The sequence below is a fragment of the Excalfactoria chinensis genome, chromosome 1 (assembly GCF_039878825.1).
Source record: "Excalfactoria chinensis isolate bCotChi1 chromosome 1, bCotChi1.hap2, whole genome shotgun sequence".
Classification (NCBI taxonomy): Eukaryota; Metazoa; Chordata; class Aves; order Galliformes; family Phasianidae; genus Excalfactoria; species Excalfactoria chinensis.
In genome coordinates, this window is record NC_092825.1 from 108,911,603 (window position 1) to 108,928,908 (window position 17,306).

Below are 17,306 nucleotides of genomic sequence, written 5' to 3' on the forward strand. Positions count from 1 at the left end.
ACCAGGTCCTTCTATCTCATAAAATCAGGGATTGCAGTATTTTTATTACCCTATTAAAAGTTCTGTAATGCATGTCCTAATACATAATACATACTTTTTCAGCACTGTATTTACACTATTTAAAAAACAGTTTGAATATTACAGTTTTGTCAAAGATGGAGCTCCACCTGGTCATATGGGAAATCACAGTTCATAGATTGAAGGATTAATAAACTGAGCTTAATGAGATGCTCTCAAAAGAGCAGATTTTTGTTACTAGCAAAAACATTATGGTACTTTTTCCTCCTATTGATGGTGACTTGTTTCATTTCAATTTGGGAGAAAAATTTATTGTTTCCACAATAGGACTGTAGCAGATATGTTAAGTCAGGGCCTGAAGCAGTGATGAAGCACCTGGTGGGAAGGCAGGGCCAACCCAGGGTCACTCAGGTGCATGCAGTGCACCTGAGTGATGGGAAAGAGTGAAACCAGGATCCACCACTTCAGAGACCCCACTTAAGGGTTGGCAGTGGAGGCAAGGGTATCTGTAAGGAGATCCCTGTGTACCTTAGGCCTTCTAAAGGTGAGCAGTTTCTTTCCTTTGTTTCTGCACCCACATTGGTTGGATTTGAGCAAGTTCTCACTTGCTGCAGCCTTGGGCCTTGCTGGTCTGTTGTCATTGCTCTGCTTTCCATCATGTTACAGCAGTTTTCTGGAATTTCATCCTGGTCCTGCGTTCATAATCTCTGAGTTTCCTGTGTAGCTTTTATTGCAATTACATTCAGTGGCTCTCATTCTGTGATTAAGTACAAGGATACTTTCATATCCTTTCAGTTTAGAGTGTTTAGCCATCCTTTCTGGTACCAGAATTTTCCAAATGCTTCCTGAAAGTTAAATAAATGTTTAACTTTGCATCATTGAAGTTTTGGTTTGTTTTTTTTTTTGTTTTTTTTTTTGTTTTGTTTTGTTTTTGTTTTTGTTTTTGTTTTTTGCTTGCTTGCTTGTTTGTTTTTTTTAAGTAAATCAAGTTATGTTGCTGCTATTGCTTAAGAGGTTCCCTCTGTGGTGGTGATCTCATGTAAGCTACGTGTCTTGTTGAAGCTCCAGATTAATTAGTATGATATGTGTGCTTACCAACTTGAGAGTTAAAACATATTTCTGCTTATGAAAACATAGCAGAAGTGAGTGCCTAACACGAAGATACCATGAAAATACTTATTAGGATTTTAGGTCATTGTATTTTCAGTTATAGCTGTATGTGAGAAAGTGTTTAATAACCTTCTGTGCTAAGAATTGCTGTTACAGTCTCAGCGTAGTCATGGCCTACTCATTGAGAAAATTACATGAACTGTGATGTTAAAACTCTTATTTTCTGCAGCTACTTACTCTACATAGTTAATGCTGCAAGTTTGCAGCAAAGCCCATGTTAATCAGGCTGTTGGGTTGTTGTTTTTGTTTGTGTGGGTTTTCTGGGCTTTCTTTAAATCTTCTTAATTTTAGTGGAACGCTGTAAAATATGATTCTACATTTATTTATAATATTTTTCAATTATATAATAGTTTTAATATGGAAAGCCATCTGGTTCTTTGAGGAAGAGTTTTCTTATGTATGCAACTCCTTGCTTAATCATTCTAATAGTTCTTGTTCTGGTTCATTCTCTTGTTTATTTCCAGTGATCTTTACTTAGACTTAAAAATTGGGTTGTTTGTTGCTCTACTTCCTTAAATATCAGCATGGAAGTATCTGTCTATCTATAAATATATTTCTATCCTTTTGCCTCTTTGTGATAGTTATTACCCTTCATCTACTGAGTGAGAACTTCTTTTTGTGCAGAGATTTCTCAAGTGGCCTATTTGGGGTTTACAGAGTATTTACTTCTAAGCATTATGCTTCAGTGATCATGACATCCAGAATATCTCCATAATCATCTTCTCTAAATATAGTTTATTAAAGCAATAATACTCATATTAGTTATTGTAAATTGTAGTGTATAGAGATTTTAAAATTAAAAGTAATTCCTGGAGTGGTGTTTTTGTTTGTTTGTTTGTTTTTCAGTTATTCTTGATTACTAACAGCTGTTCTGTTAATGGGTTTGATGATAGTACAGAAATATAATGAAGTAGAAAGAAATCTATTATTTGTGAGATCTGCAAGTATAATCTTTATGTGACTTAATCTTTATGTCAGATAAAGGCAAATTCTGAGTTGTGAAAATGAATTGGATTTCAAGTCCCTATCGCTCAGATTTCTGTTTTTGAGAGCAATGAGATGGATCATTCCCCAAAGGCTACTGTAATTTCAGTTGTTAATGATTTTTCTGTATAATCCTTCTTTCTTAAAAATTAAAGCCTTGTGCAATTCTGTTAACCATGTTACAAAGTCTCCCAAGGCATTTTTGATGGCTAACTGCTTGGAGCTATTCTCTTGAATATGAATGATAGATGGAGTATATGTCTGAAATACTTATGTGTGTGCAGACACAAATATACATGATCTCATTTCTTCAATCTTATGTCATTTGGTTGTAGATTTCTTTTATAGAAGGTCAGCTGTATCTGTATTATCTGTAACAGCTCTGCTCTAAACAAAAGCAAAGAAAATCCAAACTCAGAAATTACATGCCTTTCCGTAGGTGACTCTTTCTGAACAGTTTGAGATTTTCCTCATATCACTTCTGAAGTATATAAATGCTGTTTCGTTTGTATAAATTTCAATAAATGGATTTATTCTATTCTATGAAATATGGGTTGTGAAAATTAAAAAAAAAAAAAGGGAAACCGACATGGCATTGCTTTGAGTTTAACCAAAAAATATTGCTAGATATAATGTTATTAAGCATAATTTCCTACAGAGATGAAATTTTGCATGCTTCCATTTTTGTGCTGTTTATGCTTTGTACCATCACAGTGAATCAATGCCTAATTTTAAGATCTCCTCTACCAAATCATTGTTTTCATCATCTTTAATGAAGCTTAGCACCTCACAGCTTGCTAAGGTCTCCCATGGATTCCCAGTATTGACCATGTTATACATATACAGTACAGTTACAGAACTTTGGTTTTCTCCACAGGCTGTTTTTGCTCCAATTTATGGTTTCTGAGCTGTGGAGTAGAGGGAAGTGAAAAGTCAGGATATGTAAATACTGATATTCCAAAACTTTAGCATATCTTCCATATATGGGATCTTAGACTTGTTTTCCCCAAATTTTTACTTTTTTATTTACATATTAAACTTATCACATAAATCTACTTATGCACATCCTAAACATATAAATAAGTAAATATATATATATATAAATTTGTGTATATATACAGGTGTGTATATATATGTGAGCATGTGTATGTAAATGCTAAAGTATGTATGAACAATGAAATAGATTTCTTGGTCCATTACTTAATTCTTGTGCCAGAAATTTAAATGACACTTAAATTTGTGATCTTTATGATAGGAGATATAAGAACCTTTTGAAAGTATTTTATAAGGTTTTAGCTTTATGAACATTAAAAACAGAAATATATCAGCCTATTACAAAGTTGGCCATTGTTTCCTCCATAACAATAATGTGCTCTGGACTTCAGCTTGTATAGTTCAGATTGTCCCAATCGGCAAGAGCTTGTCGGATCAAACCTCTATTTCATCTCTTTTGTACTGTGTTGTTATATAAGTGGGTTACTTGTTCTTCGGAATAGGTGAGCAAAAGAACATCAAGTCAAGCATATATACCCTCTGTTATAAGGACTGCTGTACTGTAAAAATTATATATATATATATATAAGCTGAACAAGTTAGTTGTATTTAAGGTATGTTTTTCCTCTCAAATCAGTACTTATTTCTCTGGTTTTAGTATTCATACTGTGAGCCTGAAAGGCAAGCTTATGTACCTCATGTTTTTCAATTGATCCAAAATAAATTTTTGTCTTCTTTCTGGTAAAGAAGAATATCAGAATAAACTCTGCCCATTTGCATGGTAGACTGAAATGTTGCTTAATTGGTTTGTAAATATGGGTTTACAGGGAGAAAGTTTATGATGATATTTTTTGCTCAACATTGGGTTTTCCAACAAATACGGTCATTCAAATGATTCTGAAGGTTTTAATATAACAACCTCAAAATAGAAATACACAAGATATTCACATATTGCTTTATAGAGGAAAATAAGAGAATCTGCATAATTCAGTTGTGGGACTGAATGGACTAGTAGTTGCATAATTGATTGCTATTGACTGAGAGCAATTATTTAAATGTCTTCACACATTCTAAAGAATTCAAGGCCCTCAAAAAATTATTTTTTCTTGTGGGTTTTTTGTTTGTTTTTTGACAGACTGCATTGTGCACTTAGTTAACAGTATCTTTACCCATTTTGTGTTTCTCTAAAGTGCAAAGAACTGAGCATTGCTAGGTGTAAAGGGCTAAGTGAAGAAAAACAAATACTGAGTTGTGAATGTTCCAAAAAAGGCAAAATGACTGATATCCGATAAGTTATTTTCCTATTCTGTAACTCATGTGTGCTGAAGCAAGTATAAGAGAGGAGCCTAAATGTCAAATAGCTAAAGAACTTTCTCAAACAAGAGCCTGCAAGATGGGACTTCGTTCTGTTTTCTTTAAGAAGAAATGTGGTTAAAACTGTTGTAATGTTGGCACAGGGGGATTAATGAGGGACTGAATCGACAGACCTTTGCTTCCCCTCCAGCCATTTCCTTTCTTATCTGTAGTTAATTACATTTTCAAAGAAAGAGTGGGTGTTCAGTCATTATTACCTGGCTGTATTGGAAAAAAATATCACTGTCTGAGCTGTTGTTTAACATATATTTTTCCTGTTTGTCTTTTGCTTATGAACAATACTTTTTACAGCTGATACCTTGTTTTTCTTTTAAAAATCATGGTGTTACAGAACATTAAAGATTGCCTGGGGAGACTCCAGAGTCACATGGACATTATTCAAAGCAAGAAGACGCCGTATTTGCAAAGTGCTACACCAAGGGAAACCACAAAAATACAAGACAAGCTGACTCAGCTGAATTCCCAATGGGAGAAAGTTAACAAGCTGTACCGGGACCGACAAGCGTAAGTGAATTTTAAAAGTCCTTACTTCTGATGGCATCTGATGATATTTTGGTTTACTGTTGGTGATATTCTTCCTTTTGCAGGAGTGTCTCTTAAAGTTGCAAACTGTGCTAGTTTTCTAACTAAGCATAGAAGATTTATAGGAAATTATAATTTAAGTACTTTTGTAAAATTGAAAATTTGTTGACCAACAGTCATTTGTATTGGTCCAAAACCAGGGATGGTACTGCATGTGTGTTTGTGTCACTACAAATACTGTACCTTTATCTGAGATAGTATAGGTATAAAAAAATAACTATCTGATACTAAGTACTGTTGACATAGAAATCTTAACCTGTGATGGATGTGAGTAAAATCCCTTGCAATGGTAAGGCACTTACTAATTCTAAGAGCAATTCTAACTGTATGTCTAAGGAGCACAGGTAATATTGGTAGCAGGTCTAAATGTCACTTTTTTTGTCTCCTTGTATGTTAATCATTTTAATGTAAGGCAAGGCAATGAAGAAGAAAAATAGAAGGGTGTTAAACAGATAATAAATAAAACTCTGATCTCCTACATGTGGTGCTTACTACTTTATTTCTCTTAGTATGTTGCTTAATAGTTAACAAATAAGTTTAGCTTAAATAATCACTGTTTCGAATGTTTATTGAATTACCTCAGAAAAGTCCTTGATAATTCTGAGAGTGTAAACTATTAATCTGATATTGAAAATGCTTGTATATGAAGAAATTTCACAAGGTTGACACTTCAGACGTACCTTCAGGTAACTTGCTATTAAAAAATTGATTTGATATGCTACTCCAGAAGAGAGCATCTTGAAATGTAGTAGAGTATCAACTCTAATTACCGTATTGATAATTTTTGCGCTGTATAGTAGGAAGGGATACAAATCCAAACCTGTAAGCGACAACCAGAAGAAAGAAAAATGCTTCCTGTGGACTAAGACTGTGCTGATCATGTCCGACAGTCCAAACCTTGGTAACATTTTTAAACAAAGGACATACATATTAGTCTATAGCTGTCACTGCAAATCTGTAGGGGCATGATCTTTCAGCTGTCAGCCAGTCAGTGGCTTTGATTTATGTTGATGGAGAGAGGGAGTAAAGTTTAAAAAGAGAGAAAAGAGAAAATCGTGGCCAAAATATGATTCAGTAATCTTCATGTCACCTCTGTTTTGTCTCAAAATTTTGAGATTCTGAAATGAATATCACTTTTTAAATAATAAGCCTGGTTCTAGTGTGGTAAGAAATAATCTTCTGTTCAGCATGATGCCGCATACAAAAATTCTGAACAAGTCAGTCCGGAGCTGAGCTGCTCACACAGATAGCAAAAGCAGGGTGCTTAGTGTTGTGCTTTCTCCAGTGGTGGCTTTGGCTAAAGCCATAGATACTGGTCTCAGTACTTCAGAGACCAACCTCTGAGAAATTTTAAGATCTTCCCATATGCATTTTCTTCCACTGAAGAAGTACTGTTGGCAGAAAGCTTGGTCCACCGATGCTAGCAGTTGTCCTTTGTTTTGATGACAGAGCTATTCCAATGCTAGCAGTTGTCCTTTGTTTAGACGACAGTGCTATTAAGCCAGCAGCAGAAAATATTCTGAGGTGAATTGAGTGTTTGCCAGGTATTTTTAAGCCATCAGATAAAGGCTCTAGAGAAGTATAAAGTGTCATTTTTCTCACCAGCCTGAGTTTGCCTGTGGGCGTCATCCTCTTTTAGGATGATTGGCACCAACTCAAGGTGATTATAAACTTGGATGTTGCCCAGAATCACACACCTTTCTTCTCTTAAAGCTTTTGTTTGTAGTGTCAGTAATACTGTGTCACCATTTACTTGGTTTTGTTTGAACTCTGAGATGGTCCCTGTAGCTTCTGCAGATCTGTGAGGTGCATTTAGACTGTGCATGAATGCTTGGGAGGAGATAAAGGAAGACAATACTGCCTTCAGCATTTTGCTTCTAGCATTTTGTGTCTGTAAGGGTTTAAACTATCAGTGTAAATCTTCCATTGAGACATGGATGAAATTGTGTTTTTTGAGATGCATTACTGATGGTGATCTTTTAGGACAGTTTTGGAAGTTTTATTGGAGCTCTCTCTTGCTTTCATGGAGCATATGTAAGAGAAATGCACATTCCAAGTTTGAAATGGTCCAGGAAAAAAATTACCACCGCTAGTAGTAAATTTGTTACTATTTGTATTTGTTAATAGTGGTGTAATGTTTTTTTTCCTAGACTCTTTCAGACATTTATGAATATTCACTTATGAATATTGGCATTAGGAAATCAAAGAGCTGTAATAAAATTGAAGTCATTCAAGTAATTTCCACGTCAGTTATTGCTCTAATTGCTGTAACATAGAACACTTTCAGATACTAGAAGATAACTTCCTCTAAATCTCATAGAAATGGAAAAAACAAAAAAACACATGTCGAATGCCTGCTTTAAGTTTGTGTTTTATGAATAGTTGTTGTTGCTCTAAAAGTCATTACTGGAGCTGAAATGTCTGCTCTTGATGAAACACAGAAAGGAATATGTTTATTCCCAAAGTTTGCATCAATAGAGGCTAGCATTGGCCGCATCCTGGCATCAAACCAACAAGGAGAAATTCAGTTACTTAGACTGTTGTGTTAGCACTGCTTTATCATTTAAGGAAAGAAATATCTACTTTCTTGTTTTTATAATCTAATATCTAAATATCTCACTTGATAGCAATGATGAATAGGTCCATCAGTGGTAAAAATATCACTATACAGCTGTTTTCCTTTTGGAAAAAAATTGCATATGAGGCATAAGGAGAACTGAAAATGGATTTTCTAGGTGTTTATGAACTACCTGGAAATCACAGGTGTTCTGTAGAAACATCTGCAAAATGTCTAAGGCCAATTCTGAGGAACTTGTGGTCATTATTTTGTGGAAAAGTGGAAAATCTAAATGAGGTGTCATTTGAGATGTAGTGGAATGGAAAGGAAGCTTTGTAGATTGCAATCTTGCATGTTAGTAAAAGCCTTAGGAGTTCATATTAAGCCACAGACTACTTATTTGGCACAGAAAAATAGGGGTGGAATGATTGCTTATGTTATTTGCATTCGTTTTATTTACCTTCTCCAAAAAACTCACAGGAATTTCATATAAGGAAATATGCTTCTGTCTTTATGTTCAGATATTATTCTTTCAGCGTTTTGATCAGTAATCAGTAATTGTAGATAGCACTGAAATATTTGAAACTAAACTGAACACTTTGGTAGTGTATTCTGGAAATCTTTCTTTTGTGTAAAATGTACTTCACACATGTCCCAATTTACATCTAGCTATTTCGTTCCTAGCTTTATAGTGTGCACCTTATAAGAAATTAAATTATATTTTCAGTTTTCTTTACAGCAGAGCATGCTCCAATTTAAAAACAAACAAACAAGAAAAAACAACACTGTAAAATCTATTTGAGTGTTTATGCTCACAAATCCAGTTCTTTGACAGTCTTTGAAAACCTTGTTATTTCACACAGTGAGTGTGCCATTCTGTATTACCTGTAGTTGAATAAGTGTTCATACTGTACTTTCTGTAAGTTAACAGGAAATACTTCAAAGAAAAAGTACAAATTCATCAGAACTTAAGTTTTCAACAGGATAATGTTTTGACTAAGGCCTAGATCTATCATGTGTTTTTGTTGGTGGTTGTTGTTTTTTCTTTTCTTTTTTTTTTTTTTTTTAAAAAACAGGAGGTGAGTGGATTGGATTTTTCTCTGTACAAATTAATTTCAGAACATAAGTAGTTGTGCTTGTGACAGATGAATGTGATGATACCAACTGGAATGTGTTAATTTGTTTCTTTGGTCTTAGTTTTTTGAGTGCACAGCAGTAGTGCCGTGATTTGTCTATTATGACCCTAGCTGTTTTCATTTGTAACTTCAACCTGTTCCTTTATGACACTAAATTTCAATGTTGTCTTTTTCAGTTGTTGAATTATCACCATACAGTTGACATATTAGTTCTTGGACAAAAATCTACTTTACAACAAGATTAGCCATTCAGATGCTATGGGTTTCTTATCCCTGCATCAGAATTTAACTACAATCTTCCGTTTTTTCCCCAACACCATTAGTCAGTGTGTTTTTGAATTAATTATGAATATTTAAGAAGCAACACCAGGTTCCTGGAGATAGCATCACACAATAGTTAAAATTTATAAAACAGGCTGAATGCGGCTCTGGGCAGCTTGGTCTAGTAGATGGCAACCTTGCCAACAGCAGGGGGGTTGAAACTAGGTGATCTTTGAGGTCCTTTTTCAACCCGGGCCCTTCTACGATTCTGTGAAATCTATATTAGAAAGCAGATTTTTAAATGATTGTCTACATAATATTTTGTCAACTTGTGGAAGAACTGATTTCTCTTGTCATGGCATTGTGTTTTCAGGATGTTTGTGCCACAGTCTTGTTTCTCTGGACAACAGCACATTATCTTTAGAAGTATTTCTTTCTAACAACATTAGATCAATCAAGTTCCTGAAAATTTTCAGGAAATTTTTACATTATTCTATGGCTGTGCATTTGTGATTAAAGAATATCTAAACTTGAGTTCAAGGAAAAAGGGGGGGAAAAGAGGGAGAAATTCTTGAAAGTTTTTAAAATAAAAGTGAAATGATTTTACAGTTACTGGAGACTTTAAATATTTTTAGGTTATTTTACTTCTTGTGGTCCTAAAAGATCTCTTTTATTAGTGTGCAGAAAACTAATTTTTCTTTTTTGTGTCATATTTAAGAAATATTTTCCAAGGCATGCATTCAAGCCTAGACAAATGCTCATCTAATTAATACAAAATCTAATTAAAGTTAAATGTTCTGAGAGTGTAGGAAAGTTGATACCAGATATCTTTACAATTCTGAAAAGATGAGAAGAGGCAAATAATCTTTGTTATCTCAAAAATAGGTAGTTTTAGTAGCTTTGGAATACTGATCACAGAACGGCTGAGGTTGGAAGGGGCCTCTGGAGGTCATCTGCTCCAGCTCCTCTGCTCAAACAGGGACACTTGGAGCAAGTTGCTCTGCTCTGACCAGGAGAAGATCCCTGTAATAGTGGTGCAAAGCAGGGTGATGACATTATGAAAGTGTCAGACAGCTAACAATTATTATTATAGTATGAAAACTAAGCCATAAAGGATTAGTTAAATCTTAGTCTTAACAGTTAATGGTTCTTTTATTTTTTTTTATGACAGTGCAATTAGCAACTATTTGTGGGTCGCCTTGCTAATTAGTTGTTGATATTTATAGTGATTCAATGAGACCTAATGAAAAACCATGCATTAGGCATAAGATTCTATTAATTTGCAGGAAAAAAAACTAAACTATTTTGTAGTCAGATTTCTAACACATAGCATGTGTTAAAATTACTGATAAATGCTGTTGAGTGGAATGATAACCTGATGCTTGGAATAAGATAGAAAAAAGATGCACAGAGAATTTTTTTCCAATATAAGGTAACCTGCATGTGTTCTGTATACATAGAGAACCAACCACTGACAAACCTTGAACTTGTTCATCTATGATATCTGAATCCAATCCAACATTTGTGCTCTTTTAGTTGAAAATGTATGGATAGGATACTAAGAAACCTGAAGTAAGACCAGAGGACCTATTCACTATCTGACTCTCTTTTTAGTGTATGTAGTAAAATCTTAGAATAATATCTGCACACTACTGATGAGCATAAAGCCATGTAAGTTTGATATGTTAAGAAAATCCCCTTGCTTTTGAAAATAGCTTTCTAGAACTATCTAAATTTCTGAAGGTACCTTGCATGGCCTCACGCTCTTACTATCAAAGGATCAATTCTCATTCACCCTGTGCTGATTTTGCATGGTTTTCTCACTAAAATGCAATTATAAAACTACATTTTAGGCCTCAATCCCCATCTGAGTACCCATTTACACGGAAGGAGAAAAAAAAAAAAAAAAAAAGCTATAGATTTATTTTTCACCAAGCCCAGTCAGCATTTATTTGTTCCTTCCTTACCTCTGACAAGATGAACAACAAGCATGAGTGCTAAGTGGTTTTATTTCAGTACATGGAGGACTGCAGCTTCTTGAAGGCAGTGGCATATTGAGAGAAATACAGAAATATTGGAGGCTGCCTTATCTAAGAATATATGCTCATTGTATTTCTCTTGAGGTTGTAAGTCTTATTGTTAGGCTTACCCTTGATTCTGGATTCAAGATGAGAGGTAAAACCAGGACAGATTATTTCATTCTCAGAGATTTCCTTTCAAATGCAAACCTGAAAATAGCCACCACACCTTAGTTATATGTGAAGTAGGATTTTTTTTTTGCTTGCTTTCACAGCGATTCAGATGGTTTATGTAGGTTTCAAAAGAGGATAAAAATGAAGCAGCTTATACTATTTGATCCTTTCAGACAGCAGTAAATTCCATACCTGCTCACCTTATAGAAGTGCTTGGCTGTTGACTTAAAATCTAATCAATGCTACAGATGTACCACGTTTTCCACCTGCAATATCACACCATCAAGGTAACTTCTCAGTAGATTTCACTGGTTCCTCAGTTGTTTTTAAACAGGTATAAAATGCTGTATAAGAAACAGGCATAATATGGCATATAAATGTGTTTATTATGGGAAGTCTAGACATGGTTTTGTACCAATATTTGTAATTTAGGGAAGCTCAAAATATATGGGAATATTTTTGTTATTTAGATTATAAATACAAAGATTTAATTTACAGCATAAGCTTAAAAATGCATTTTCCATTTAAATGTACCTATTAAAATGCCAGTTTTCATGAGTCAGTGTATGTAAGACCCTCTTCTAGATGGAAGTAAAACTTAAATTTATTTGTTAAGGTTTAAATAGTGAATTTGAGCCAGAATGAAAAAGAATACTTGAGCTTTTGGGAAAAAAGACATGTTTATTAAACCTGTCACACAGATTGTTTTAGAGCTTAATGCAGGCAGTTCTTGAAATGGGAGTAGAAGGTATTTGTGAAGTAGAATGAATGGGAAAACAAATAATTCAGAATTCCTTTTCTTAAGTAGGTCTGATTATCTCATCTGAAATAGCTTGTGTTTATTCTGTCCATGAAGTGTTTCAGCTGAAAAAATATTCTGAATGTTGAAGTCAGCCGCCCCTAAGCCTGACAATTAGCATAAATTAGCATACTTTACTGTAAAAGGTTGAGTGACAAGAAATGTATTGCATTCATACAAAAATCATTGTGGTGGCTTTTTCTGCTGTACAGACTAAAACAAAGCACTTCTCTGAAAAGTCTTAGAAATGTTACAGCTTAGTCATGAATATGTGAGCTTCAGAACTATGCAAATGCAGATATGCATGAAGACAAATATGGCCAGAAGCAAATGAGTTGTCTGGATATAAACTGTCTTAAGCTTTCATGTCAGATACCAAAAATAATACAACATTCTAGTTAGTGTCGTAAGCTAACAGACACAGCTGAAACATGGGATATACTTGCTTTAGGGGCAATACTATGTTAGTGCATCTAGTAATTTCACAGATACCCCTGATTTATATCCAGCCTTCTCAGACCACTGACAAGCTCATTCATTCTTAGCTACATCCACCTGTGTAAGCATAACTTAAAAGATGTGCAGTATATCCTCAGGACTGATGTCTGTAGTCTGGTGGCTTCTATAATTTTCTGTAAATGCAAGCACTTTAGGTACACTTTCACTGTTGCTATTGATTCATTAGATTGAGATGTGCAAGCAATTTTTAGCTAGATTAATATTTGGTCAACTGTGTGCTGAATGAAGAATATATTGTAGGAACTGCTGTTCTGTCCAACACAACAGATGTTCTAAAGCAGGCTCCTTTGCAGAATTCCCTTGATATTTCTTAAAGAATTACTGCTCTTTTGTTGCCATGGTGCAGTCTACACCCACTGGCAAATTCTTCCTGAAAAAGCATTTTTTGACGGTAGAGGGAGCCGTCTTTTAACATCTGTAGCTTAACTCAAGTTAACAATTTTCTGGTTTAGACAGTTTTTGTCACAGTGTTCTGTTTCTCAGTTGTGTTTATATTGTAGCTGTCACCTAATAAATATCATTTGCACTTTTTTCTTCCAAGGCAGTTTTTCTTTTGTTCAATGTTTTGTAGACAGTCCTATATTTCAAAAAATCAAAGGTGTGGTCTAAGTAAAAAGCAGATATTCTGTGGTAGTCATTGACCTTAGTAATAATAGTTTGAAGGCATAGGAAGTTTGACCTTCCATCCTGGTGGCCTTCAGAAACTCAGTGCAGTTGATCATATTTCAGTTTTTCTCTTCTTGAAGTGCCAGTCTTTGTATGAGGTGTTTTGTGTAAATTCTGTTAAACAATTCTGGTTTGATTCAAAAGAACCGACCTGAATAAAATGTGTTTGCATTGACTTTTATAGCATCATATATGCTGCAGATTGCTGGGGTAGTCTCTTTTCCAGAAAAAAAAGTTTGTATTCTATTCACTTGACTTAGCCTTTTATTTATTCATTTGGGAATTCAGACAGTACTGTTTTATTTATGATAGAAAATAAACTTCCTCCTTAAAGTGAAGCATTCCATATATTTTCTCCAAAAGTAAGCAAAATGTCTGTTTTCTGTTTCATATTTTGAAGGAACTATATGGTCGAACCTTTGTCAGTGGCTCTATCTTTATCACTTCCTGAAATATATTTTCTTCTAGACTAGAATCAAGTTTTAAGATATTACATTTGATCTGTAATTATCTTAAGTGTCCACTTGCTTTTCCAGTAAAAGACAGATTTGTTTGTAGCATGGGCTTGAAAACATTCTTTACAAAGTTATACTAAAATAAAATGAAAAAACTAGAAAACTTATTGTTGGAAACAAGTGATGGTCAACACAATCACTTAAGTCTTGTTTCCTTAGGTTAAAAATAGAAATCATACTAATAAAAGGTGTATATGTGTGTGTATATATAGAAGCAAATAAAATGCTTAGTCTGTGAGTCATAATGAAAGTTACTAGAATCACTTCTGGGAACTTATCCCTTTGTGATTAGTCCTTGCTCCTCAGTTTTCCATCTGTTCTGAGGTACTCATTAAAATGTTATTTAAGATTTAGCTGTGGTGACATCTTGGAGATTTTAATTCCCTTACTGTCTTGGAAACACAGACTAATTCAGTTTGGGAAGGGCCTCAGGAGGTTGTTCAGTTTAACATCCTGGGCATAGCAGGGTCAGTGTGGTCTAAAAGGTTGCTCAGGGCTTTGAACAGGCAGGTCTTAGACTGCATAACTTATTGGGAACCTGTTCCACATTTTGACTGTCCTCATACTGAATTTTTTTTTTCCACATGTTTTTTTTCTGAGCGTCTGATTTTGCTTGGTCTGTTGCCTCTCCTTCTACCATGCAACCCTGAGAAGCCTGGCTGCTGCTGCTTGGAAAAGAAAAATAGGAAAAACTGCAACAAGAATAATTACTTAAGAACTGGATTGTGTGAGGGTGTGGGATGCACGGTAGTCAGTAATGGCTTTCCTACACTGGGTAGTTAAGGTTTGGGATATTAATACTTCAGTAAGATTTCAGTCTTGTTCTAGCCTGTCATTTGCTTCTTGCATTCCAATGAACTAAGCTATTGTGCCTTAGTATGGAAATGACAGTTGGCGGCAAATAACATCAAGTAAACTGAGGAGTTTCTAAGTTTTGCTGTTTGTCATCCTTTTACTTTGAAACGCTCATAAGTAATCAAGGTAAGATGCCTCTTCACATGGTTTTTGCAAATTTCAGAATTAGGAGGAACACATTGAAAATAATAGTTAAAAAATAATACAAAAATAATGAACTCAAAGCCATTTCTAATATTAAATTCCTGTAAAATATGGTTGCTTTTCTGAAATTATGTATAAACTCATCTGTTCATTCACATTGCAAACTGTCTCACAATGATAGGCAGACTTTCAAATAGTGTCAAAGACACTAAATTGCCTAGCTATTTATTCTCTTTACCTGACCAAAACAACACAGCAGTGACAAACCCAATACTATTTTGACATGATAACTGCTTCCAGTGGAAAATTCTGCAGAGAAATCAAGACATACTGATATTCCTATACCTCTTTTAAGGTGTCCGAAGTCACATTCAGAAACTGCAGGGAGCCCTCTGGATGTATGCTTGGAATCTGCTTGATATGGACCTCTAGAATATATTAATAATCAGCGGTTATTGTTCTGTGGTTGTGAGGCATCTGCCTACTTTATTTTACTAAGCTCAATTTCTGAGAACTTGTAAATGTTTCAGAAGAGCTACAGAAAATCAAGCCCCTACTCCTCAACATGCTAAAAATGTCAGTTCTTTTTTTTTTTTTTAATTATTTTTTTTTATTTTTTTTTATTTTTTTTATTTTTTTATTGCTGCTGTTTTTTAAGATAAAGTCTTCTAAGGCTTCTTTCCCCTCATCATTTCACTCATAATTTTTAAGCATGTGAGCTCTGTATTGGCAGCCCTAGCTGATACTTTTAATAAATGCTTCATGTTCCTTCATCAATATTCAAGGAAGGGATGCCTTCTATTGTTTATTGTCCCTTGTTGTAAGGTGTAAGGTCTAGGTAGGTAAGATCTAGCTGCAGGGCTATGGCTATTCTTTTAGCCATAAATTCATTTCCTAACTCATAATAATGTACATAGATACAAATATATACACCTATTAGTGTGTGCTGTTGTATAAAAACAGTCACTCAGAAGTTTTGACAAAACAAAATGAGAAGACACTAAAGAACAAAATTGACTATCAAAAGTTGCATGTTTTCTCAGGAAGCATGGTTCCTGAAAAGGAAAATACAGCTAAAGCTGAAGCTGAAGAAAGTTCTTAATATTATTCTAAAAGCCATAGAATTAACAATTTGTGGTGCATGTTCCCTGAAGTTGAAGGACGTGCTTATATTTCTCTTATCGAAGAGTGTATAAATAAATAAAAGCCTTCTTCTCAGGAGTTCTTTAGAGTAATAAAACCAGCTCCTTTTAATGAATTCTAGGGATTGTGTATTTGGAATATAGTATCACAGATTTCACCCATTATCTCAGGATTTTATGCCGAAATGCAGGTGTTCAAAGAAAAACTTAAAAACTGAGCAAAATATGACCCCATTAGCTCAAGAGCACAATAGCTTAAACTCTAAGGTAGGAAAAATGTTTAAAGTACTAATAATTTTAGCTGGAATAACAGTTGTTTAATAGAAGCTTTATATAAATTATTGGGGCACTGGAGACACAATGACAATTTATATCTTTATTCTGATAAGGAATAAGCCAAACAGAATTTTTTGCCAAACAACAGAGTTTGCTAATTAGCATCCAAAAGTCCTTCAAGACTGAGAATGATTTTAACGTATTTAAGTATAGCAAAGCCACGCTGTGTTCTCTTCTGAGTTTAGGTACCATCAAGTCTTCCCAAGTGGTGCATGTTCGGAATCCGAGAGTTAAGTCTTGGTTGGTCCTGTGGGACGACTCAAGACACGTTTCTCTCACTCGTAAGAGACCCTTTCCTTCGCTTCCCCGCAAGGTGGCGCCGTAACAGTGCCCGGCGTACACCGCTGCGTCGCCAAAGCGGAGCGTCACCCGCCTCATCCCGGCGGCTTCTCTCCTGCTGTCGGAGCACGAGTTGCCCTCTGACGGGCTGGGAGCTGGGGTGAGCCGTAGATCTGAGAAAATGCAGTTCTTTTTATTTGATATTCCCGGGACTTTGTGTCCTACGAGAAAGTAGCAGGGACTCTGACTGCTGAGGAGTCTTTCTGTCCTGACTTTTTTTAAGCTCTCATGTATTTCCTTATTTCTGTTTTACATTAGGTTTCAGTATAAAAATGCAAGAAAAGGAAGAGAGAGTGTTGGGGGCTTGTGTTTAGGCTTTTATATCCTGGAACAACATATTCCTGATTTTACTAAGCAAACTGGCTGTCATAATATTATTTTTAGAAACCATTATTCCAGTAGCAAAACAAAGAAAAAGGAAGTTAGAAAACATAAAACTCCAATACAGATACCTAAGCTCAAGCACACTTTAATTATGACTCCTTTAAGCATCTTCTTTCGCTTTGCACTTTGAGCAACTGTACGGTTTATCTGTGTTGTCAACTGCAGCGTTGGACAATGTGGTAGATCAGTGAAAAAACAGTAGGCACAGAAATATGTAGCAGCACAGTGTTGCATTTCCGTATTGCCAGGGTGATTAATGGCAAGCACTACAGTTTGTCAGTAACAGAAAGAAGCAAACGTCCTGGCATTTCTGCACTGATACTCTTTAGTAGACACTGTG

The 17,306-nt window shown here is 35.0% G+C and overlaps 1 protein-coding gene across 17 annotated transcripts in view; it reads left to right on the top strand.

Moving 5' to 3' along the window:
- DMD (dystrophin) overlaps nt 1–17,306 on the top strand; it is a 1,110,121-nt gene that overhangs the window by 538,520 nt on the left and 554,295 nt on the right. For 16 of the 17 annotated variants that reach the window (XM_072349305.1, XM_072348356.1, XM_072348443.1 and 13 more), the window contains one exon: nt 4,871–5,043. In XM_072349305.1, coding sequence (XP_072205406.1) covers nt 4,871–5,043 — 173 coding nt within the window. Of the gene's footprint in view, nt 1–502; nt 563–4,870; nt 5,044–17,306 lie in introns of those variants that run through there. The other variant, XM_072349473.1, reaches the window with a different exon arrangement.